At 44.6% G+C, this 25953-nt stretch overlaps 1 protein-coding gene across 1 annotated transcript in view; it reads right to left on the reverse strand.

Annotated features, from left to right (window-relative positions):
- The window catches only part of CDYL2 (chromodomain Y like 2), a 154410-nt gene that overhangs the window by 36638 nt on the left and 91819 nt on the right, over positions 1-25953 (reverse strand). Inside the window, exon 2 of the mRNA XM_016165915.2 lies at positions 13890-14478. Within this exon, the coding sequence (XP_016021401.1) occupies positions 13890-14478 (589 nt within the window). The remainder of the gene's footprint in view (positions 1-13889; positions 14479-25953) is intronic.

The raw sequence follows: 25953 nt of genomic DNA on the forward strand, positions 1-25953 counted from the left end.
AAAACATCCAAATATATTAATAATCACATTAATCTGAACAGATTAAACTCATATATTAAAAAAAAAAAAAAGAATGATCGGAATGAACAAAAGAATAAAGGACCCAGGCCTATTAAAGATTCCTTAAGGCGAGACTCTTAAAGACAGAAAAAGGTATCTCAACCCAGTCAGCAGGGGAAAGAAGCCTGTCTAGTCCACCAAGAAATGACAAAATGACTCCAGAAGTGTCAAGAAATGGTGCATGGTTTTCAATGTGCAGCAAGAAAAGGTGTATTGGAAAATGCACCGCAGTTTGTGGGACACAAAGAGAAACAGAAAGCTGTTATCTGAAGGAGAGCGGGAAGCTGCCATGGGATTAGGGGTGAGCTTTCTGGGAGGGTGGAAGGCAAAGCGCTGGGGGAGGCCCCAGAAGACTGAACGGATGAGGGGGATGGACCACAGGACACTTCTCCCATGCAGCTGCGGTTTGCAGGGAACATGGCCACTCCACACAGGGCTCAAGGTCCATGCCCACGTAATCTGCCAAGAACATGTCAAACTCCAGGCACAGAAGACACCAAGCTTCCTCTGGACAGGGAGGAAGGAAGAAAATGCTTAGACAGACCCCCCAAAGAATAGTGGGGAATGCATTATCCTGCTGGTTTTACCCTTAAACAGTCTTTCTTCGTAAGCAGCTGGGCTAAGAGCGAGCCTCATCTGTAAAGAACAGCATCATCCTCACAGTCTTTTCTTTCAATTGCCCATCATAATACCATAATCCTATTTTGTCGACTGCTTACACATGTGTGATTCACATTGCTTACTTCATTTGATACTAATAACAACCCTGTAAGATGCTATTTTATCCCTATTTTATAGAAGAGAAAACTAAAGCCCGAAGTCATGCCACTAGGAAGTGTCAGGATAGGGTTCAAGCTCCAGCTTCTTTAAACTTGATGCTTGACTTGAGCATCGAAACTCTGGAACCTAACATGTCTCTGGCCCTCCCACTGGGTGTGGGCTCCAAGGGATGTTCTACTTTCCTTCCTAAGAGCCCAGTCTTTGCTGAAAAAGCAGAAAAGAAAATTCAGGCACTACACCTGGTGCTGGTGTCACATGATGCTGTCACCAAGCCCAGCTCATTCTGAGTTATCATCACCTCTACATCTGTCCCACTAGACTGCGAGCCCTTAGGAGACAAGCCTGAGAGTTATTCACCTTTGTGTCTGCAGGACTGAGAACCATGCCTGGAAGACAGAAACTGTTCAACAAAGTGTTCATCAAGTGAATGAATGAAAAAATAACAAATGAAGGAAACCAACAGCAGCAACCTCATCGCACCTGTCAACCTGGTATTGGAACATATTACATATTCATTTCTCAATGTGTCAGTCACACTTCCAAACCTTTGTATTCGACCCATGCATGAAAACACTGGTTTTCTGAAATCAGGTTGATCTCACACCTAGATGACTTGTGTTTAAATCACAACTGGCCCTTCTGCCTCACAACAGCCAAGCGAGATCTCACTTCTCAAAGATGCATGGGTAGAGAACAGGGTGTGAGTGTTATAAACTCTCCTTCCCTTGCGAAGAAAATAGTAACACCTCTGATGGTTTGAGCCACCAAAACACAAAAGGAAGAAGTCGCGATACCAGAGTCATTCGCCCTCCTGGAATGTCCTTCTTCTCTCTCCCACCTGGTAAAGGCCTCCTCATCCTTCGCACAGCTTTGCTGTTGCCTGCCTAGGAATCCTCCCAGAGCAGCTCATTCTTCTTCTCACGGCTGTTTGTATGTCCTCCCTTTTACACAGCCTTTAGCGCACCTTCCTCCATCCGAATACTCAGCACATATTAGCGAGCGTCTACAACACGCCTAGCACCTGGGATACCCTGATGGGCAGAAACGGATGGGGCCCCTGCCCTCGAAAGCCTGCAGTCTAACTCGGTGCTGTCCAACAGAGCACGCCACAATGATGGAAACGCTCTGTAACTGCACTGCCCAATACAGCAGTCGATAACCACCTACGGCTGTTGAAATGTTTAAAATTTTTGTTTAACTTTAACTAGTTTAAATCTAACTTTAACCACGTGCAGCTGGTAGCTACCACTGGACAGTGCAGGGACTCATTCTGCAAGAGAATTATCTTGCATACCTTACAAATCCTCACATACCCTCTGACTCCTTCATGTCTGACTCCCGCCTCACCCTCGCACAGGTTCTTAAAACGCAGGGGCTGTGTCAGTCATTCCTGTGTCTTCAGAAACAGTGTATCCCAGCACACAAAAGGAGTTAAGTTATTGCTGAATAAATCAATGATCAGATAAACAAAAAAGTGCTAGATGTCTAGAAGTTCCTACCTCCTGACCAAAAGTGGGAGCAAGAGAGAAGCCAAAAAGCAAGGTAAGGAAATTGCGATGAATCTGCTGCTAGCCACCCCCAAAAGACCCAGTGCCAGGCGTTTCCCTTCCTGTCCGTTCTCCCCAGCCTTCCGGTCACGACCGCTGACTTGGGAAGCAGATGCGGCTCACAGACAGAAGGGAGGGCTGGGACTCCCTAAGGGCAACTCACACTGGAGCTCCCTCAGTTGCAAACTGTGGCAGAGGGTTGGGTATGCTTTAGGAAAAAGAAAAAAAAAGCAAAAGAGAAGACAGTTCCACAGTTGAGTAAAATCATCACTCTGTTGTCTGCGGGCTTAGGGCTTTCCAGCTGCAGTTCTTAGAAGAGAAAGTGATAGCTCTTGTGCCTGAGAACCGTTTCTTGGTCTGTGGTTGACTCATCAAAGATACCCAAAGCGTGGGGGGAACTACGAGGGTGCAGTTTACATGTGAAGACCTTGTTCTGTCTCAGCACATGAGCGGGCAGATGTGCCGCCATCAGATTCAGCAGCTGGGGACAGCTTCTTGCAACATGAGAACGGACGGCAGTGTGGCTAAGATCTTTAGAGGTTCAGAGACAAAGGCTGAAGTTGAAAAAAAAACCAATCACTCCACTCACTCATGTCATGAGAGTTCAAAGTGCCTAACCTGCACCTCAACTCAGTACCTGTACCATTATTTCATGGCTAATCATCATCCCAGACCTTACTTGTCACCATGTACAGAATCCCTGACTTCGGGGCTGAATACAATAGTAAAGCTCAAATTTACATGTAGATTTTCAAGAATCTTACTTATACATGTTAGCCGTCCTCTGGCATGTTATAATTATGCCTCCTGAGCAAATCCACACACTGTGAATTTCAAGAAAATTTAGGTTCCAAGATTACTTAGAATTGCTGAGAGTGATGATCATACGTCTTACAATGTTTATGGTCAGATGACTAAACAGCAGAGCAAAGCGCGAATTAAAAGTGCAAAATAACCCGATTAAAAGGACCTTTTTCCACAGGTCAAATTATGTCTTCTGTATTAAAACCCTCCAAGGCCATGCTGACCTTCAAAGCACTGGCAGGCCAGAATACTAGCACACAGAGGAAGCACCCCTAGGGTCTTCAAAGTATAAAGTGACCATGTTGAACATTTATTTTCTCATCTTTTCTTGCCATGCCTCTACTCACAAATGCTACCTTCTGATCTCATGCTATGTTTCAAGCTGAACCTCCACTCCTGCCCCTTAACCACCCTAATTTCCAGGGCTGTTTGCGGTTCTCTAAAACTCTCTGCACGTTCCTGCTTCTGGACTACTGCTTCGGCTGCCCCTTGGGCCGAAATGCCACTTCTATCTACCTTCACACATTGAATCCTCAGGGCTACCTGAAATGCTTCTCTTCCAGGCAGCCATCTCTTCCTCCCCAGGTGCCAGGGAACGGCCCACCCCTGGGGCCCCCAAGGCGGCCTGTCCGAGCCCTTCCTGAGTTCTCAGTGCACAGCTTTGCAGCTGGTCCTTTGGGACCACCTGATCTCTTCATCAGCTTAATCAGCTTCAAGTTCTTTGAAAGATGAGGCCAATCATCTCTATACCCCCTAGTTCCCAGCACACAGTGGGTGCAAAGTAAACTCTTTGAATTGTAGGACAAAAAATAACAATCACAAAGGGCTAAGGAAAAAAGGTGGCTCCAATTATGAGGTAGCTCTCTTCTGCATACTCGAATAGCAGCAGGAGTTAAGAATATGAGCCTGGAGCTAGACCAACGGGATCTGGATCCTGGAATAGCCACCTACCGACTGACAGACCACACAGCACAGGCAAGTGATGTGCCTCCGTGTACCTCAGTTTCCCTATCTGTAAAACAGGGAGAGAAAGAGACCCTACCTCCTAGGATTAATGGAGTTACTTACTATGCTTAGAACAGGGCAAGCACATAGCACGGGCTCAATAAGTAAATCTTGGTTATTGTGACATGTTATAAAAATTGTTGATTCGGCTTTTCCTTTTTTTTTTGCTTTCTTCCCTAAATTGTAAACATCTCACCTTATTCATCATTATATTCTTAGTATAAGGCGCACAGTGACTCACTTCTAGGTACATAGCACTGGCTTACAGCATAAATGTTTGATGAAGAAAGCATAAATGTAGCTTACTGAAGACGTTTGAGGCAGATGTTATATATTTTCTATATATCTTAATGAAGTACAGTTCCGACTGTCCGTAACATTCTTCCTATCTTCTTTGCCTGACCGAACGCTCTGCATCCTTCAGGTCTCAGATGAGATGCCGCTTCCACCTGGAAGTCCTGTCCCTAATCTCCTAATCCCAGGGGCTTCCACGCTTGTGTAGGGCACTCCCACATCATGGCGTGCTGCAACGTCTGGCTCCTTCCTGGTTTTCTCACAAGAATGTGATCTGGGTGAGGACAACAACCATCTCTTACGCATGACCATAGCCTCGGCACCCAACACCATGCCCGGCACACACAGGTGCTCAGTAATCCCATGGCCAGCTGTTTCTCTTTCATCACTAGTGATACAAGGAGTCACTAGTGGGCAGCTAGACCAGTGACGGGACATCTTATTTAAACTCAGGGAACTCAGCACAGATCCACTCTCCACCAGAAGCGGAGAAGTGGGAGAGGATCAAGAAAAGGGTTGAAGGCGAGAAAAGCCACCAGGCAAAAGAAGAACCTCCAACTCGGTATCACTGTCACCAAGATGGCAGGCAGAAGACTCAAGACGAATTTCCATCGAGGACGTAAGTGACAGGGTCAGTCAACCCACTGCCCAGAAGTTGGGCCTCTTGACTTCACCTTGCTGGTTTACATTAGCAGAATGCAAATTAACATCCTAGTGTTGGTGAGAAAGCAACAGGGCATATGGCGGTAAGATAAGAAATCATGTCTTTTAGTAAAGCAAGAGGCTCCATAAGTAGCACAGTCTAAGAAAGGAGAAGAGAAATTAACATTCGCTCAGCACTGACTGGGAGCCAGGAGCCATCCTTCAATCCTTTGTAGTAGATATTGTTATTCCCATAGTACAGAGTTGAAAATGGAGGCTCTAAAGCTGGTGAGACTTGTTAGAGTCACGAACTCAGCAGGGGGCAGAATTTGCACTTGAACTCACAGACTCCCTGTCTCCAAAGGCCACGCTTGCTCTTTCCAGTTTCTTCCTCACCATGGCACCTCCAAAGTTTACGGCAAGTTTAAAGGAGAAATCTCAACATGCTTCCTGTACCTGGGACTTCTTTAAGAAGTCCACTGCATTTCCTCTTTCATAGCAAAGGACCACACAAAATACAGTAAATAGCACCCAAATGAAATGCACTCCACTGAAAAGGATCCTCAAAACCCTTGATAGAGGGTGGGGTGGGAGAGACGAGCCCAGGCATTTAATTAACAGCCAGGGAGACTGGGCGAATATTAAGGGAAGAGAAGCGTAGCGAGTCGGGCCGTCATGGCAGATGGTGAAAACAATTGTCAGACAAGACAAGGGAAAGGGAATCCTTTAGCTGCTGTTATGAGCCCTGACAAAACATTAGCTCCCCATGACATGCTACCAGGAGCAGGGAGCGCAACGTGAGAACGCGAGACAGCCCGAGGTGGGAGGGGGGTACTGAGAGGGGTGACGGGGGGCTCTGACAGATGCAGGAGGAGTCACAGCAGGGCCTCGGGACCCACATCTGAAGGCGGGAAAGGCTTCTTGCTATCTCTTTCATCCAGCCATTCATTCACTCCCTCATTCGGCAGGTATTCCTTAAGTACCTACTATGTACCTGACATTATTAGATGTCGGAGATACAACTGTGAGCAAAAATAGAGACCACCTCTACTTGCATTTGCAATCTAGTGAGGAAGGCAGAGATTACTCAAGGAACCAGGCTGTGACCACAGCAAACTGAGGTGAGTGCTGTCAGTGAAGAAGCAAGGGTCTTCATGTGCAGACAACACCGGAAGCTGACCTACGAGGGGCGTCAGGAAAGGCTCCCATGGGGACCTGCTGCTTAAAGCGAGCCGTGAAGGATGAGAAGAACTACTCACATGAGGGCTGGCGGGGAGGGGAACACGCAGGCACAGTGCAGGAAGGTGATGGGGAAGGGTGCGAGGCAGGCCAGATGCAGGAGGCTTCGCAGGGCTGAAGAGTGTGGGCTGCGTAAGAGCTTCCTCACCCCTTCCAGAAAGAATCCAAAAACACCTTCCCACTGCAGGATGCATCCATCTGGTTCTGAAGCCAAGGCTGAGGGCACAGGCAATTCTCTAGAGCTTCAGCCTCCTCTGCAAGGCAGAGCTGCACTGGTTGGGCTCGCGGATTCTTCGTGAGGTGGTATCATGCACCCACGTGCTGATCCTCGGCTCTGGGCCCCTGTGCATGCCGTCATTCCCTCCCACCATCCCTTCCTCTTTGCTCACTCATTCTGCCTCAGCTGGCATATCACCTCCTCCAAGAAGCCCTCTCCCAACTCCTTTCCCAAGCTGGCTTAGGCACATCTGCCTATAGCTCCCTCAGTATCTTTGTGTATCTCCATCATGGTATAAAGTATTGCGATGATTAACCTAAGAGTTCAGTCACTCAAAGAGTACTGGTTGAGTTAACATACATAACAAGAGATTAATGTCCCACGATATCTAAAGTGCTCTAAAAAACAAATAGGAAAATACAGAGACCCAGTTAGAAAAATGAGCAAAGGATTGAAATAACAATAGCTAATATTTATCAACTGTCTACAATATGCCAGATAATATGTGCTTTCCATGAATGAATTCACTTATTCTTTATCCCAGCCCCACAGGATATGTTTAGATCTGCATCTTACAAATGAAGTGTCTGGCTCAGAGAGGCTAAGCAAATTGCCTGAAGCAGTGTGGCCAAATGCCCTTGTCCACCTACCATACCGAGTGTCACCTCCTGCTACCTCGTTCTGTGTCTCTACCTCTCTGAGCCTCAGTTTCCCTACCTGGAAGCAAAGCCATTTCTAGCCAACCTTGTTATGTTGCTATATTATTAAGTTGCTAAGTCCAAGAATCACTGAGGGGATTAAATGCTATCCAGGATGTCAGACAGAAAGAGTGAGGCTTGCCTACAGAAAGAGCTCAGCATCAACGTTAGAATCATTCACAAAGACTGGCCTTTTGTGGGCGGTGAGGGCAAGGGCCGAGCTGTGGGCTTGGCAGTTCGTCTCGTTGGTAGGGGTTCACCAACATTGGCAAACCGATATTCATCATTGTTTTGAGATCCTCTGCAGACAATGTACCACCCCCGTTACCGCTTGCACCTAGCGGGGCTTCCGCTCCCCACCCCACTTGCTTTGGTTCACCACTGGTAAATGGAAAGAGTTCTTATGACTTTTTCGAGGTGGTTGAGAGAGGAATACAGTTTCTGAGCTGGCAGGGAAAGCAGTCCATTTCCGAATCTTGACAGTTGTGGAGATTCCATCAGCCTCTTCCGGATGCCAGAATCAAATCCAGGATGGGAGAACCAAGCAGGAGAGTCAACCTCCCCCTTGCATTTGCCATGTTTCAAGTTCACAGTCAGATTTTCCATCACAGTCTGGCACTTTCCGCTCAGAGGCAGTGGCCAAGTTGGACTGATCCTCACCTCACCACAGAAAAGGGTTTTAACTTCATTCATTAGCACAAGTTACTTGCCATGCTTCGAAAGACAAAACATAAGTACCCTTAAGGTTTTTGTTTTTGTTATGGGTTTGGAAAATGACCCCCTTTTGAAAAACAAAAAAGGTTGGTCAAAGTCTGTTGGCCTGGGCGTGAGAGTTTAAAGTGTGTTGAAAGAACAGCTGTGCCCAGGGAAACGAATACCTGTGTTAACAAGAGGCTGCAGAACAGACTCTCTCTACGGACTCTCTGTGATTACCAGTGGCTTGGAGCTGCTGCCAGTGACATGGGGACTGTCCGGAGCCTGCTTCCTCTAGCTAGGCCTCTTCTGGGGATAAGCAGGGCCCCTCAAGAAGCAGTGGTGACTCTAAAGGTCATGGATTCTAAAGGCCATGAACGGGGTCGAGTTCAGGGCACGGAGTAAGAAGTTTCTGGCACAGTCGCAATTTTGAGGAAGTACAGAGGGGACTGTAACCAGCCGAGGGTTATTCAGGACCCTGACGACTATTCCTTGAGTGAAACCTACCTAAAATTTCCCCTCGCTCCTTCTCTCTTGTCTGGTTTGGAAATCCAGGTGGTACTGGCCTCACCAAAGGAGTTGGAATGTTTTCTCTTTCGAATAAGAGAGGGATTATCTGTTCCAGAACACGTGGTAGGCTTGACTATTTAACCATCTGGGCCTCGTGTGCTTTCCTCCCTGCTTTTTATGAGAGCCTTGTTACGACTGATTTAATAATTTCTTTAATAGCGATGGCTCTATTTGGGTTTTCTAGTCCTCCTTGAGTCTGTTTCATTAAGTTGTATTTTTCTAGGAAATTGACCATTTTATCCAGGTTTTCCAAATTGAACTGCATAGAGTTAGTCAAAGCGTCGCGGGCTTGGAAGGATTATGTCCTTCCATGAATAAGCAAAAGGGTGAGTCCAAGACGTGGCTCCTGCCGCCCCAGCACGCCCCAGCCCCCAATCGCAGCCTCCGTGTGTCAGACATCAGGGCTTGGGAAGCGTGTCAGTGATCAGGGCTTGGGAAGCGTGTCAGTGATCAGGGCTTGGGAAGCGTGTCAGTGATCAGGGCTTGGGAAGCGTGTCAGTGATCAGGGCTTGGGAAGCATGTCAGTGGCCAGGGCTTAGCAAGTGCCCTGCACTGCCTGGAACCCAGCTGGGCACTGACCTAGGGGCCAGCTCTGCATTCAAACTGCCCGGATTTCTCCCTGAGCCCCATCATGGGCACCCATAACTGCAGCCTCCTCTTCTACAAAATGGGCATCTCAACAGCTACTGCTCAGGACTGCTGTGAGGATCACAAAAAGTACTTTACTTTGGAAACTCCAAGGCCTCATCACTGGAAAGTTCCCATGCTCACAAACTTTCAACTTATAAATTCTCGCGACTGCAGACTCAAGGCCCAGGTTGAAGGCGCTTCAAATCTCCCCAATACCACCACCATGTACTCTCTGTCATTTTTGTCTCAACCATCCTGGTGCTTATCTGTCTGGAACAGAGTTTCTGAAAGTGGTTCCTAGACGAGCAGCAGCATCTTGGAACTTGCTAGAAATGCAGATTCTCGGCCTCTCCTCTACATCTACTGAATGAAAAATTCAGGGTTGGCACAGCAATCCGTGCGGGGTTTTTTTGAGGAGGAGGGTTGTTTTTTAGTTTGTTTGTTTGTTTGTTTTTTCAGTTGTAGCAATCCGTGTTTTAACACATCCTCCAGGAGATTCTGATGCTGGATTCATGTTTGAGAGCCCTAAGTTCTTGAAAGTCATAGGGCATTTCCCATGCTCGTGCTCAGTTCTGAAGTGCTTTTAAAATGTAGTTACTCCTTTATGTTCAATGAAGAAAAAAACAATCATGTTGAGAGAGTGAGTAGGAAGGGATAAACAAACATTCTAGAAGTAAATGCTGAGATAATTTTAAAAGATCAATGGAGAGAAAATGGCAAATGTTGCATGTTTGTGCCGGATGACTCAGTCAATGATAGGAACAATTCTGAAAACACCGAATCAAGCAGTGTCTGAGTTGCAGTGCCCAGGCGACAGACGAGTCCTTGGGACGTGAGGAAAATGATCTCAAAATTCAAAGAAATGTTAACACAGGGCCGCAGGATCAGCATCGACAGTGGAAACTTGCTGGCTTCGTGGAAATTTGGAGAAGGCTGGGCGTCCATGTGTGTGGAGACAGGGTGTCAGAGTGACACCCCATCTCCCTGTTAGGAATGTTTCCACACGTTAAAGGCTCCTCCAAGTCTGTAAGGTGTTGATTCTTTAGCCTATTTAGACAAGAGCCCTAATCAGTTCTCCTGGACCAGACCACGGAAGCTAACCCAGCAGCTTCTCCATACAGATGAAACCAGTCTATCTTAGAAAAAATAAATAAATAAAAGAAGAAGAAGAAGAAATGCCTGGTAGAAAGTGCATCAGCAAGGAGGAGAAACTGTAAGGTTTTAAACCTTTGAAGGACCAAATCGCACAATGACTTACAAGCTGAAAATCCAAGGAGTACCTCTGGATCTGCCACAAATGGGCCCATGAACCTCTGCTTACAACCAAACACTTCCACAGGAATTACTGGACATACACGCCCACGGTCATTAAAATTCGGCATTTAAAATGCATAACCCACACCCTGTCCCTTGAGGTGCCAGCTCATTTGATTGAGGTGGAGCCCGTTTTTAACAAGCTCTCCGAGGGATACCAAGGCAGATGGTCCCCGGACCACAGAGCCGTATGTCATTATAGAAGAAGAATCGGAATCAAGAGCAATACTGAGTCGCTGCATACGCTTCACAAACATTGCCGGGGAAAATGCAGTCTGAAACCAAAACACCACCCGCCACAGCCCTGATTTAGCACTTGTTCCCACAGCATAGATCAGGGAAGTCAGCAGTAAATGAGTAACGTGTTACATAAGTTGCTTTTCTGTATGCAGAAACTTAATCCACCAGAGAGAAGTTAAAATCATATAAAAAGCAACAGCCCACCCCCAAAACAAATGCTGGGGAAGCATAGCCAGGATCTCCCCATCCACCTTCTGCCAAGCAAAAAGATGAGCCCTTCTGGGTGCTGAAATCCCTGCCCGCTCACCCTCATGCTATTGAGAACTGGATCCTTTGATGCAGGTGGTCGGGAAAGGGGGCCTTAGGGAAGTGGGGAAGAGGAGGACATTTGGGGTTCCACATGGACACTGATACTAACTTTATCAAGGCTTCCCACTGGTTGAAAACATAAGTGGAGCCTTGTTTTGTTTGACTACACCTCTGACCCCTTGCTGTAAAGTTCTGGAATCACATAATGCCCTCTATCTCAGGTCTTGTCCAAGAATCTAAACTAACACACTCAATCTCTCTCTCTCTCTCTCTCTCTCCCCACTCCCACTCTCCTCTCTCTCTCTTTCCCTCTCACAAGGATTTTCAGTCTTTTCCTTCCTCCAGTTACCCCCAAGACCTTAATAAGAAGCTAGTTCTAACTAGAGTGTTAAAGGCTGCCAGTAACCACAGAAGATGTCAGTGCAAGTATGACAAAGGCATACCACGTATATAACATATGTGTCGCTCCTTCCAATGAGTTGGCCTCAGGAGTTTTCTCAACACTGACGTACAGACCTTCACTCTGAGCTTACTGAAGTATAGATTGTAAGTTTCAGTGGGATAAGTCCTTATCTATCTTTTTATTACTCTACTCCAAGCAGTTATCATGGTGACTAACCCTTAGGAAATTCTCAAAATAATAAGTATTAAATTGACACCTGATGTGATATTTAATTGCCACCTCCGTATTGCCACAGTGCATGTCTCCAAATGCAGTAGAGTCACCTGGGGTGCTTGTTAAAACCCTGTCTTCTGGGCTCCGCTCCACATGTAGTAAATCAGACTCTCCGGGAACTGCATTTTTAACAAGATGATGGGTAAACATATACACATCCAATCTGAGAACTACCGCCTTAACCTTACAGGGGAATCTCAAGGACAATAACACTATGGGATGCGATTAGGGAATACTTGAAACAGAACACAATAGAGGCGGGCAGCTTCCTCGTCTCTATCCAGGCATGGGCCCGAGTAGAGTAAAGAGCATTCAACATGGGAAAAAAATGAGGTCACGAAGAGATCAGAGATGAGAAAGTTCTGGGGAAGCATTCTGTAGCTAAAATTCTAAGTTTAACAAGGCCATTACTGATCTCAGCAGGCTCTACTTTGCCTACGTCCCCTAGTGTGGGCGGCATGCCCCATCATCAGATCATGAACCAGGGGGCATGGACAAGGCCGAAGGATAGAGAGAAAAAGGCCAGCATAGCAACCATGCCTCACTGTGGAAAGTTGCATGGAATGAGGGATGCACCTTCATCTAGACCTCTTCAAAAGTCTGGCTTCTCTCCTTCATGCTGCAGTCTGGCAGCTAAGTCAGCAAACCATCCTCCCGTATGCTTTTCCTCTCACTCCTAGGGAGGCCACATTTTGAGCAGGACGGGGGGCTGCTACCAGCCAGGAAGCACGCCCAGGTCCCCTTTGTCTGCACCCTAGGAGCCTTAGAAGTTCCCCTCACCAACCACCCTTCCCAAGACAGGGAATTCCTCTGCTGCAGGCAGCTGTCACGGGAACATCAAACATGAATGTTTGTGCCAGGTCTCGTTTATACAAGCCCACTCCTCCCAGAGAGATGAGTTTTTAAAACAAACAGCATTTACATATGTTAGCAGGCAGAGTCATGTCAGCATCAGGGATACCCAGACAGAAACGTGAATCAATCTGGGGCAGAGACTACTAAATAAATCCTGTTTGGGTGAAATTCCTCTCTGGAGAAAGAGAAACCTCAAAGCAAATGGCTCAGATTCCCCAGGAAGAGTCCCTGAAGATGTCATGCTCTCCCCGGCGGGGCATGCCCTGAGCACTCAGAACTCTGAAAGCGCCATCACCCCACCCCTCCGGGGTCTCTCCCAGCCCAGCCCACGTCCCACCGCATCCCAACATCTCTATTACCACACAAGCTCTGGTTCCATCCAGGACATCGACTATCTACACACGTGCAGAATTTCTTGACACACCAAGGCTTAGGATTCTAGCAGCTAAAGAGAAAAATGCCACCACATAGACACACAAGTATCTGAGAAATGGCAGGGGAGGGGTGTGTGCACATAACCGGTCTGGACAGTCAACCTGGATGACTCTGCCACGAAGGACGCAGTCGGGGCGCATTTGACTATTGGAGAAATGTCAGGTTTGGGAGCTTGAATTACCTGGGTCACTGCCTCCTCTGTCCTTAATTTTGCCTGTGGGGACTTGGTCAGGGGGAAGAATTCTATCATCTTTGCTGTGTTACTTCCAGGATGGAAAAGGAGGTAGGTGCCAACCAGAAGAATTAGCCCAGGATGGGGACAGGACAGCATTTAGGACCTGTTTCAGAAGTGGGGCCAGATCATGCATGTTAGCAAGAAATGAGGGGCAAGAGGCTCCAGCTTATTGAGGGTTTGAAGAATTCCGAGTCCAGACTGGGTCACAGGAGGACCAGACACCAGCCCAGACCTCACCCCTCTGGGCTACACTGCTGGAGGCCTGAGGATCCTGAAAGCAAGGGCTCTGCAGGACATGAGTCTCAGGTCCTGGTGGGTAAGGACTTCGAGCTGCCCTCACAGGAGACGCTCTAGAGTGGTTACCATGACCTTGGGTGTCCTCAAGTGCAGCAGGGAATTTTCAACCCATTTCAGGCCTTGCCAAAGCATCAGTGGCTTGCCCCCCACCCCCACATGCATGGGTGTTAGTAACCAGTGTGGGCACGTGACCAAGTCCACATGGTCCTAGGAGGGAGAGACAAAGGGAAAAGTACTGCCTAGCTAAGAGTCAGGGATGGGGTGAGGTACATGTATCTCCCCAGGCTGCACATGAAGCTGCCATCTGCCATGGCCAGAGCCAAATGCAGAAGAAAGACAAGACACATACCGAGCCCGTTCTCTGCTACTGCAGCATGGTTGACGTCACACTCGCCCAGGTCTTGCTCTCCGATGTCATTCAAATCCAAGCCAGGCTGGTGGGACCCATTTCCTAAGTGCCTCTCGTCCTTCTCAGAGCCAGTGTCTCCGTTTTCCATGCCATTCTGAGCCTTTTTCAGGGGCATTATTTGCAAACCACTGGGGGTAGTCCTGTAAGACACCGTCTTAGCGGCCCTGTCACCTCCTGCAGGGGGCTTGGCTGGGTACCCCTTCTTCGGCTTGGACAGGGAAGGGGTGATTCGCTTCCGTTTGTGGGAAGTCCCTTTGCTCTTTGCAGAATCTGACGGTCTGTGGGAGAGTTTCTCCACCGATGGGCCTCTGCCGTCACGCAGGAGCTTGGAGGCGCTGGCTTGCTTCCCTGACTTGATCCTCTTGTCCTTGGACACGTGCAGCCCATTGAATTCATCGATAAACTCCTCACAGTGCAGCAGATGGTGCTCTGGCTCCCACGTGTCCTCTGTGCTTCCGTAGCCTTTCCATCGAATAAGATACTCCCACTTTCCTTTCTTGTTCTTCCTCTTATCTACAATCCTTTCAACCTGGGATATAAGATGAGAATCAGAAAAGAGAGAGAGAAAGGAAAAATATCAGTCCCAGAAAACAAGAACAGCACAAAGCCCTCAGGATAAAGGGCATGGGGTGAGCTGTTCAGCGCAGAAAGCTGACACTTCCAGGAGCATTTAAGATGACCAGTTTATTTTAGGACATCACTGAATGGGACCAAAGGTTCACGGCCATTTCCCATGACAACGTAATGACGCCTGGCTGGTGGCATCTGCCGGACCAACCGAGGCTTACTCTTACTGAAATCACACTGTAAGTTTTCACTAAAAATCTTTATTCTTTTCATTGCTCCAAAGTAGAATTAGACTTTTAAAGACCTATTTTGTGTTGGTTTTTTACCACAATTTATAATAATAATAACACTTATTGAGTACTTACACACTAGGCTCTATGTATATGTATCCTTGCTTATAGTGATATTAATGATTAGTAATAGTCATTGGGCATGTATGAAGTAGACATTATACTAAATGTTGTGCATGGACACCCCCATTTGATTTTCTCCTGACAAAAATTCAATGTGGTAGGTATTCTTTCCATCCCCATTTTATAGTGAGGAAACTCAGGCTCTGAGAGATTAAGTCACTCAACCAAGTTCCAGGCTAGTCAGGGCAGAGCTGGGATTTGAACCACTCTCACCCCAGATTTATTTTCTTAATCAGTAGGCCATACCAACTCTCAACTACAAAAATTGTCCATATTGACCAAAAATGACTTGAGTTGACAAAGCCCAATGTCCCCCCACTCAGAGCCCCAAGCTGCAACACAGGGGGTGCAGCAGTGAAGCAAAGTGACAGATAACATTTGTTAAGAGCCTATGATATGCCTTGCATAACTCCATGGGGTGTGCAATACTATTACCCCCGTCTGATAGATGAAAGGACCGAGGATAAGGCAACTCGCCTACAATGCAGGGCTAAGACGTGGTGGGGGTGAGATCTGAACTATATCTGTCTGGTTCTAAAGCCATGTGATACTGTCTTCAAATCTTCAAATGTAAGAAAGTATCCCCTGTCTTCCAGTAATCCCTTAGAAAAATCCCAGTCCCAGTGCTAATAACGGTATATTTAGGTGAAGGGTATGTGAGGGTTCATTACTCTTTCAACTTTGCTATAGATTCGGAATTTTTTTTAATTAAAAAAATGACAGAACACTCCAATGCTCTATTAAAGAAAAGCAAAATTTCAATGAAAGTAAAAAAATTATATTCAAAATCTTATTATATTTCAATGTCAACATAATATACTTTTCTAGAATGAAATTTTGACCTAATGAAATTAAGTAATAATTGAAGAATATATCCTCAAAACATACAAACAGAAAAAATAATACGCGAGGGGAGAAATGGGTACAGTTATAGTGGATAATTGTTGGATAATGAGTATGTGGGGATTTATTATATGAGTGTTCATGTCTGTATGTTTGAATTTTTATACGTTTAAAATTTTTCATGATAAAAAGAAAAATGTGAAAACCGAGATCATCTCTCCCAACAGAAGCTATGCAAAATAATTAAATGACTCATCACTTTGCACTTAATAAATGTGTAAACGGCCGAGCCATCCTGCCTCTTCATAATACTGCTTGTTCATGGACAATTTTGTTTGTTTCCTTAATTGATTTATCTCAAATCAAACTGGCCTATTTATATTAAAATCTCTTTCCTTACAAAATGCTCTGTGAACATCTGTTTTAGATTTAGTACATAATTTTCAGATGCATCACACAAAGTCTATAACAGTTTTAAAAAGTAAAATCACATTGAACTAACTCAACTTCCAATCTTTGGGTCAAGGAATGGAGCTAGTTGAGTATTCACTCGTGATAATGCTTCAGAAAGTCAAGAGTGTTTCTGGAAAGGCCTTTGGCCTTGCACATGTGAAGGATTTTGAAGGGGGAAATCCTCCACAGGTTTACAGAGAAACAGAAGTGAAAGAGCAACCTGGTCCTGCCTGAAATAGCAGCATTCCCAAGAACACCAACCAGGAGAGGCAGGAGCAAGCCCAGATATTTCTTTCGAGCTAAGGGATTTGTGGCATGAAGTTCTCCAGCTTCAGAAAGCATATGGTTGGCTCCCAGGACGGAGAAACTTCTTCCCCAGGATGAAGCAGAAAACCAGGCTAGATAAACAGCCAACACAGTGGATTGGTGCATGAGTGGGTGGATGGATGAATGGATGGAAAAATGGATGGTCGAGTGGATGGATGAACAGATGGGAGGATAGTGGGATCAGTGAATGCATGGAAGGATAAACAAATGGACAGATGACTGAATGGAGGGGTGACGGCTGAAAGGGTGGGTAGAGAGGTGGGTTCTAAAACAAATGGGTGAACAGACAGATGGCACTCACTCATCAAAATGAGCTTAGTATAGTACTTAAGAATGCAGGCTATTGAGTAAGACTATCTAGTTTAAATATCTTGCTAAGCCTTTTATCATGTATTCTTGAGCAAGTTACTAACCCTCTTTGGGCCTCAGATGACTCATCTAGCAAGGGGGAAATAACAGCATGTACCTCACAGGGTGGCTGTGAAGAATACACAAATAAGCAGTTTTGCATTCCACAGTAAAGGTCACTCAATCTTGCAAATCCTCCCGTGAATACAAACCTCGGTGATATTTAAAGACAGTTTCCCATCCTGCAGAATGCGACCCCCTTAGAAGAACCGATTCCTCCCTGAAGAGAAGAGAGAGCACACCTACTTAGATAAGTTCTTCCCAGTGTGGGAGATGGTTACGCAGAGCAGGGCTGCTTGAGAAGCCTGGCAGTCTGCGGGGGTGCAGTGTCCACAGGCCTGCTCGGAGCCACACTGGGGTGGCGGGTGGTGGGATGGGGACCTTGATTTTTTCCTCCCGGTTACTGGAGGATTGAGTCACAGGGTTACATGTGTCGCTTTACGGGGGACAAAAAGACTACTGCTCCCGCCTCTCGTCCCATCCACAAATCCACTGGGTGGCCTAACAGCCATTTTCATTTAAATTAACCCAATACCAAAGATGACCAGTATTAACAGGATCAACCCTGTTAACAGCCTGATGTACAGGGGCAGAAAACTCTTGGCTCTGCTACTTTCTATCCACATGACCCCAGGTAAGTTGCTCAACATCTCCGGCCTTCAGTGTCCCCATTTGTAAAATAGAAATAGTGGGAGTTCTAACAGCTGCTCCCTTTCTTGGAAGAAAGAAAGGAATAAGAAAGATACGGGGAACACCACAAAGCACTACAAGGAGATGAGTGGAATTGCTCTGATATGTATGAAACCTTAGTTGACAAAAGTGCTTTTGTATACAGTTATTTCCTCTACAGTTTAAATGTTAAAAAACCAACCAAACAAACAAACAAACAAAAACAGCTTTTCTCAGGTTTAGAAAAACAATTGCTTTTTCTGAAAGACCAAAATGCCCAGAAGGAGCTCAAAGAAAGCTGGCTCCCAAATACACCATCATACTTTGAATGCGCCAACTCCTGAGACCTGATCTCCTTCTTCACATGTGTAGGTTTTCTAACCCTCTTTTCTCTTCTTTGGAGCATCTCAAACAGAACCAGAATTCTAACAAGCCCACATTCTTCGGGACTCGATCTTGCGTGGGATTACAACATTCTGTCTGCAAAAGCCTTTCCTCCCCCTAAGCTGCCTCAGCCTCTTCCACTGTCCCCTAACTCCTCACACACTGCTTAAAACAGAGACTTGGGCCTCCAGGTGCTGGCAGCTCTTCTGATGCCCCGTTCCTACCCTACCTGCACAGGCTGCCTGCAGCACCTGAAGCCCAGGCCCTTCCAAGAGAGACAGACAATCATCAATTCCCTTCCCTTGTCCACGTACTAACCACTGAATAGATAATACTTAAAAACCCTATGCTCACACGCACCCGCCAGCTTCTTTCAAAGATTAGCAATCTGAGATCCTGAATTATTTCTTAGAATTCAACCACATCATTAATTAACATTTACTCTCTGTGATCCCAGCTAAGATGAGATGTCATTGTACTGCTGGTCAAAGCAGGAGAATTCTGATGCGGTTATTAGCGGTTCCACAATGACAAGTGGAAGGCTGTCTCATCAGGAATAATAATAATAACAATCAGCATTATTGGTACTTGCTAAGTTCCACGAACTGTGCTAATAAGTATTTATAAAGTGCTAGATTTCACCTTCATACCCAGGCTTTCAGCTGGGTATTATGATTCTGACACCATTTGACAGGTGAGGAAACTGAGGTTCGGAAAACACAGATAATTTTCCCTGGATCACACAGTCAGTAGGTGGTTAGGCAAGACTGGAACTCTAGTTCATCTGACTCCTGAGCCCATGTTCTTAGCCACACCTCACCAATGGGAAACCGTCAAGCTAGTGGGGGACGCAGCCCTTAAACGAGTGAGCGCAAAGTAACTTGTGGGAACAAGTGGCAAAGAGCTCCCTGGTGGTGAAGAGAAAGGTGTTGTGAGAAAAAATGGCCTCCGGGTTGAGGCTACTTCAGATTGGATGGGCAGGATGGTTCCTCTGTGAAAGCACAATTTAAGATGAAACCAAACTGGGCCTTCAGAGATGGACAAAATCTAGACCAGTGAGAGGCCATGCCAAGCAGAGGGAGGTCACTCTGCACCTTTCACTGGTAGGCTGACCACGCATGCCCACCACCACACATTTATTCAGCATTGATTAAGTGCCAGACACTGCTGTATGTGATCCCTATGTATTAACTATTTATTACACATACGTACTCATTTAATCTTCAAAATAACCCAACAAGGCAGGTAATTTTCTTTTTTATAGAGAATAAAATGGAGGCACCCAGAACTTAAGCGCCTTGGCCAAGGCCTCGCTTCTGACAGGCAGTAGAGACCTAAGACTTGATCCAATGTGTCTTGGCTCCAGACCCCATGCTTTCAATGACTATACTATATTCACCCCTCCCCCACTCTGGTCCAGTGGGCCCAGCCTGACTGAGACTGACAGCATATCTACAGCTTCAAATGCTTGCCCTCGACCCCTGCCAAGGTCACGGAAAATCAACAGCATCTTTATACAGCTTAGGAGTAGCCTCCTGAGCTTGACTCTCCTGGGCTCCCCTAGCACGCCATGTGGGCTTCCCTGGCTTCACGCTCTGCTCCAATTCTCCATTGGTACTAACAGAAAGAGACAAATCACCAATCGTACTCCCTATCCCAGATTTCCCACCAAGTGGAAACAGCATATAAGAGTATAATAATAATTCAGGAACCCAGGATTACCAAAGATTTTCCAGACTCTTGAAGGAATGCCCCCACACCAGGTGGGACTGGGTAGAGAAACTCTGCATTACAAGTGCACATCTTACCCTCTGAATGCAAAGAGCAAGGCTAAAAAAGAATAAAGAAGAATGTCCATGCCTGCTGTCCGCCCATATACACCAGAGCAGCCATCCCTAAACACTCCCCGATTCCAGACCTCACACCTCACATCCACAAGGACCTCTCTTGCTGCATCCTTTCAGCATCCTGGGACAACTCCCTTGGGAATAGAAAGGCACAGGGGTCTCATCATTACAACTTGAGGTATGAAAGACTTGGGAAAGATAGAGATAAGACGATTTCTGGGAGCAACTAGGTGTTTCTGGTCTAGAAGGCCGATTGCTTCACATTATCTAGGCAGAGAAGGCGGTATGAATAGGTGGTGTGTCCTGCTCAGTCCAGCAAAACTACACTAAGAAAACAGACCAAGAAATTCAGTTCAGAGCCATGTAATCCAATCTAGCCTCCAGGTGATGGTCTGAAGGGGGAGCTCAGTAGCATCCAAGTGATAAGGGAGCCAAGATAAATTTCCACGCCCACTCTACTAGAAAACGCAAAACCAGAGACCTCTCTTTCATAAGAATAAGCAGACAAAAACTGGTAACAGGAACATCATCAGAAGATATAGAAGAACTTCTAAAGCATAACAGAATACGATGCTAACTAAAAGTTCTCAGTAAAATCTAAGAAAAACACTACTCTACATTTATTGACAGCATTTATGGAGTCTTTTCAAAGACTACACCAAATGTGACCTCTGTTTTTAAAAGAGAGAGAGAGGAAAAAAAGATAAGTGATGACATGAAACCAACAGGCTGAGAAGAAAACTGAAAGGAAAGACTCATTTACACTAAAAAGGATGTAAGGACACCAGAGGGAAAAAGCAAGTAAAGAAATCGAATTCCCCTTGGAACCAGGAAAGGACAGAATCAACATGCAGAATATAAAATCGGTGATATAGACAACATACTTGAAAAGCTCTCCAAGACTGCAGAAGAAAAGGACACAGAGATTTTGAAAGAACACATAAAAGGAAAATAAGAATAGATATCCGGGAAAGTTATAATAGAGACCCGACCGATTTAAGTCTGGCAAAGGAAAAAAAAAAATCAAAATGAACCAAGACCACTAATGAGGCATCATAGAAGAAATCTCTGTATCTTGAGTCTGTAGGTTAAAAAATATATATGTATCTCAGTGATGGGGGAAGCAAAGATTGAGAATGAATCGACTTAATTTTATTCTTGCAAAACTTCTTAATTTCAAAAAATTAAACTCCCCACCCTCACACTGCAACTTTCCCCTGTCCAAAATGAAAAGATAAATGTCAGACAGACTTCAGAGAACATTAAATACCAGATCACTCATTGTAAAAATAAATATTGTAAACTGAAGAATTCAAAAACCAGTCATGGACCTTCAGATGACAGAGAAGGAGGATGCTATCTCCTGTGTTAAGGGACAAAATATAAACTGCTCATCTAAAAACGGAGCCTAGAGGATCTGGAGCCAGAAAATAATAAAAGTATTCAAAAAAAGTAAATAAATAAACCTCAAATGAGGGGAGCCGACTGAAAGAGTTCCCAATGGCCAAAGCTAGAATAATTTGAATAACAAAATAAATAGTGATTACACCACATTTCTAATCCAAAGAATAAACTATCCACGATTTAGCTGATATAAATAAATGAATGAATGATCGGAAATTGGCCTGCATGCCAAATCTGGCCTGATGCCTATTTGTAAAATTACAGATATATTGGGACGTACCCATGCCTGTCCATTTATATATTACCTATGGCTGTTTCACAGTACAAAAGTAAATCAGGTGACAGAGACTAAGGGCCACAAAGTCTAAAATATTTGCTATCTGATTCATTACAGAAAAAGTTTGCTGACTTTAGAATAAATAACAAATGGAGAGAAGAGACAAATAGTCCTTATAGAAGAATTCCAAATAATAAATAAAAAAGATGAAAGGAAACAGAAAAATTACCATTAGCACAGTAATAACGCTGCAGGCAATATCCACTGAAGAATACTAAAATTCATGGGTAAAAGCTTAAAGACAAATAGGATATTTGCACAGCCTCACAGTATCTATCTCCCCTGACAGGTTTATTAACCACCTTGATAGTTTAAACAGATGCTCACGAAGTGAGACCCCTCCCTTTAGGAGGTAGAACTTAACTCCTCTCCCCTTGAGTGACTGAACTTAATGACTCCTTTCTAACAAAAAGAGTATACGAAGGAAAGAAATAGTAACTATATGGTGGAGAAACCTGGCAAACACCAGTGATCACAGTTACATCACCTGTGATAAATCAATGTTGATGTCATGTATATTCTGATATGATTCACTGAGAAGGGTATAATTCCCCAAACCTATAACCACATGAGAAAACATCAAATAAATCCAAATTAAGGGATAATCTACAAAATACTTGACCAGTACTCTTGAAAAGTGTCAAGGTCATGAAATGTGAGAAAAGACCAAGAAACTACCTTAGAGGTGACTGAAGAAAAGTTATAACTAAATGTAATGTGAAGGTTTCAGTCAAGATAGCAAAGCAGGAAAACGCTGTGCTCGCCTCCTCTCATGACCACCTCAAAATTACAACTAAACAACAGAACTAAAATTGTCTTTGAGAATCGCCTGAGGTCAAGCTGAACAGAAGTTTCACACTAAAGAAATATAGATGAAGCCAAATCAAGACTGGTAAGAGGGTTGGAAACACAGAACAGACTGGTCCCCATACCCACGTGCAGTGGTTAAAAATCAGAAGGCATATCTCTACTGCAGAGGTACCCCGGAGGAGTGAGGGGCCTCAGCCCCACACTAAGCTCTCTAGCCCAGGGTTCCAGTGCTGGGAACATGAGTCCCCACAACTATTGGCTATGAAAACCTTCGGAGATTGTGGCTGAGAAGGAGGGTGGCCAGACGCTCCTCTTAAAGGGCCCGAAGCTCCTCTTAAAGGGTCTGCACAATGATTTACTCAATGACAGACTCACTCACTGGGGCGGCTGCTCGAAAAGTGCCAAGGACATACTGGGAGGAGCTGAGGTGTCTGGCTGAGGACTGGAGAGGCAGCTTCCACCCAGACAAAAGTGCTGGCAGAAGCCATTGTTCCTTTGTTGAGCCCTCCCCACGCCCAACGGGAAGATGCAGGCAGGCTTCATAACTGAGTTTCCATCAATTGGCTAACACTGTTCACCCCATACCATTGATTCCCTGAGCCCCTGCCCCATGCAACCTTTGGGATCACCCGAGATGCTTCCAGTGGCTTTTCCATACAAATGCTCTGTCTTGGCTCATGCTGCGGACTTTCCTAAAATCTCTCAAAGGTTTTCATAAACCTCAAACATGCCGGCCTCAGCATGCTCCATACATCTTGCAAGCTAAGTAGCCCCAAGCCTGACATTAGTGGCAACCAGCTCCAGTTCGCAGCTTAGCCTCTCCCAGGCACCTCCAAGCCTGACACAAGTGGCAACCATCTGCAGATCACTTGGTACCTCATACCAAGTGGCTCCAGGCAGGGTGCAGGTAGAGGCTGACCTTGGCCTACACAAGCCCCTCCCTAAAAGCCCTAGAACCAACACACCTGGTGGCCAGCTTTAGACCACAGCAGAGAACCACCCAACCACCTTCACAAATAACACACCCAAAGGATAGACTGGGCAGACACCAGAGGCCTGCTAAAGAGAATCCTGCTCTGTAGGGCCAGCCCCTATACAGCACCTACTCCGCTGTAGTCATGGCCAGTCCTAACAACCAATCAGCCTTCGGGTTAATCCCTCCCACTAACGTGCAAACAGCACCAAGGCTACAATAGGAAGGTACACACAACCCACACAAGGAACATACCTGCAGCATTCGACTCATGTGATCAGGGAAACTGTGCCACTAGGTCCCATGTAGTAGGGAAACCTACTACATAAGGTCACTCTGCTAAGACCACGAGACACAACAGTTCTACCTAATACATAGAAACAAGCACAGGGAGGCAGCCAAAATGATAAGATAAAGTAACATGTCTCAAATGAAAGAACAGAATAAAGCTCCAGAAAAAGAACTAAACAAAATGAAGACAAGCAATCTACCAGATGAAGAGTTCAAGACACTGGTTATAAAGATGCTCGATGTTCTCAATGAGAACTTAAACAAAGATAAAGGAAACATAAAAATGAAGGTAGAAAACATAAAAAAGAACCAATCGGACATGATGAATACAATAACTGAAATAAAGAATATGTCAGAGGGAATCAACAGTAGATGAGATGAAGCAGAGGACCCAATCAGTGATTCAGAAGATGAGGTAGCAGAAAACACCATTTCAGAAAAGCAACAAGAAAAAAGAATCCAAAATAAAAATAAAAATAACAGATAGTTAAAGGGGTCTCTGGGACAACATGAAGCATACTAACATTTCTATGGTATGGAGACTAGAAGAAGACAGAGATCAAGGAATTGAAAACCTATTTGAAGAAATAATGACAGAAAACTTTCCTAACCTGGAGAAGGAAATAGGCACAAACGCCCAGGAAGTGCAGAGTCCCAAACAAGATGAACCCAAAGAGGCCCACACCAAGACATATCATAATTAAAATGCCGAAAGTTAAAGACAATGAGAAAATCTTAAAAGCAAGATGAGAAAAGCAGTTAGTTACCTATAAGGGAGTGCCCATAAGACTGTCAGTTAATTTCTCAACAGAAACTTTTTGCAAGCCAGAAGTAATTGACAGAAAATATTCAAAATGATGAAAAGCAAGGACCTACAATCAAGATTACTCTACCCAAAAAAGCTATCAATCAGAATCTAAGGACAGATAAAGAGCTTCCCAGATAAGAAAAAGCTAAAGGAGTTCATCACCACCAAACCAGTACTACAAGAAATGTTAAAGGGGCTTCTTTAAGAAAAAAGAAGAAAAAGATTTTTTTAAATGTGAATAATAAAATGGCAATAACTACATATCTATCAACAATTGCTTTAAATGTAAATGGATTAAATGCTCCAATCAAAAGACAGAGTATGTCTGAACAGATAACAAAGCAAGACTCTTACATATGATGCCTTCGAGAGACTCACTTCAGATCGAAAGATACATACACAGACTGAAAGGAATGGAAAAAAATATTTCATGATAATGGAAAAGGAAAATAAAAACATGGGTAGCAATACTTATACCAAATAAGATAGACTTTAAAACAAAGGCTATGACAAAAGACGAAGAAGAACCCACTAATCCCACTTCTGGGTATTTATCCAAAGAAACCCAAAACACTGTTTTAAAGGTACATGTGCATCTATATGTTCATTACAGCTCTGTTTACAGTAGCCAAGATATGAAGACAACCTGTGTGTCCATCAATGGATGAATGGATGAAGAAGAGATGGTACATATATACAGTGAAATGTTACTGAGCCATCAGAAGGAATGAAATCTTGCCATCTGCAATATCTAGAGGGTATTGTCCTGAGTGGAGTAAGTCAGACAAAAACGAATGCCATTGAATTCCCTTACATGTGGAATCTAAAGAACATAATAAATAAATAAAACAGAAACAAATTCATAGACACAGAGAACATTTTGAAGGTTGTCAGATGGGAGGAGGGTTGAGGGGATAGATGAAAAAGAGGAAGGGATTAAAAAGTGCAAATTGGTAGTTACAAAAGTCATGGGGATGTAAAGTATAGCATAAGGAATACAGTCAATAATACTGTAATAACTATGTATGGCATCAGATGGGTACGAGACTTACTGGGGTGATTACCTCATAACTTATGTAAATATTAAATCACTAGGTTATATACCTGAAACTTATATAATATTGTATGTCAGCTATAATTGAAAAATAAAAAAATCATTTAAAAATAAAAAAAAATGCAAAGTGGTATCGTGGATTAGATTCTGAAACAGAAAAAAAAATTCTTGAAATTACCTAATAAAGTTTGTAGTTTAGTTCGCAATGCAGTACTAATGTTAATGTCTTCATTTTGGTAAATGTACATGGTACCAGGTGTAAATAATCGTGAAAGTTGGTTAAGGGGTATATGGGAACTTATGTACTATATAACTCTTCTGAAAATCCATAATCACTTCAAAAGTGTTTTTAAAAGCACAAGTGTGAGTTGTACTAAAACTTTTCTTAAAGAACATCTGAATAAGAGTACCAACAA

This window comes from Rousettus aegyptiacus, unplaced genomic scaffold (genome assembly GCF_014176215.1).
Source record: "Rousettus aegyptiacus isolate mRouAeg1 unplaced genomic scaffold, mRouAeg1.p scaffold_m13_p_14, whole genome shotgun sequence".
Classification (NCBI taxonomy): Eukaryota; Metazoa; Chordata; class Mammalia; order Chiroptera; family Pteropodidae; genus Rousettus; species Rousettus aegyptiacus.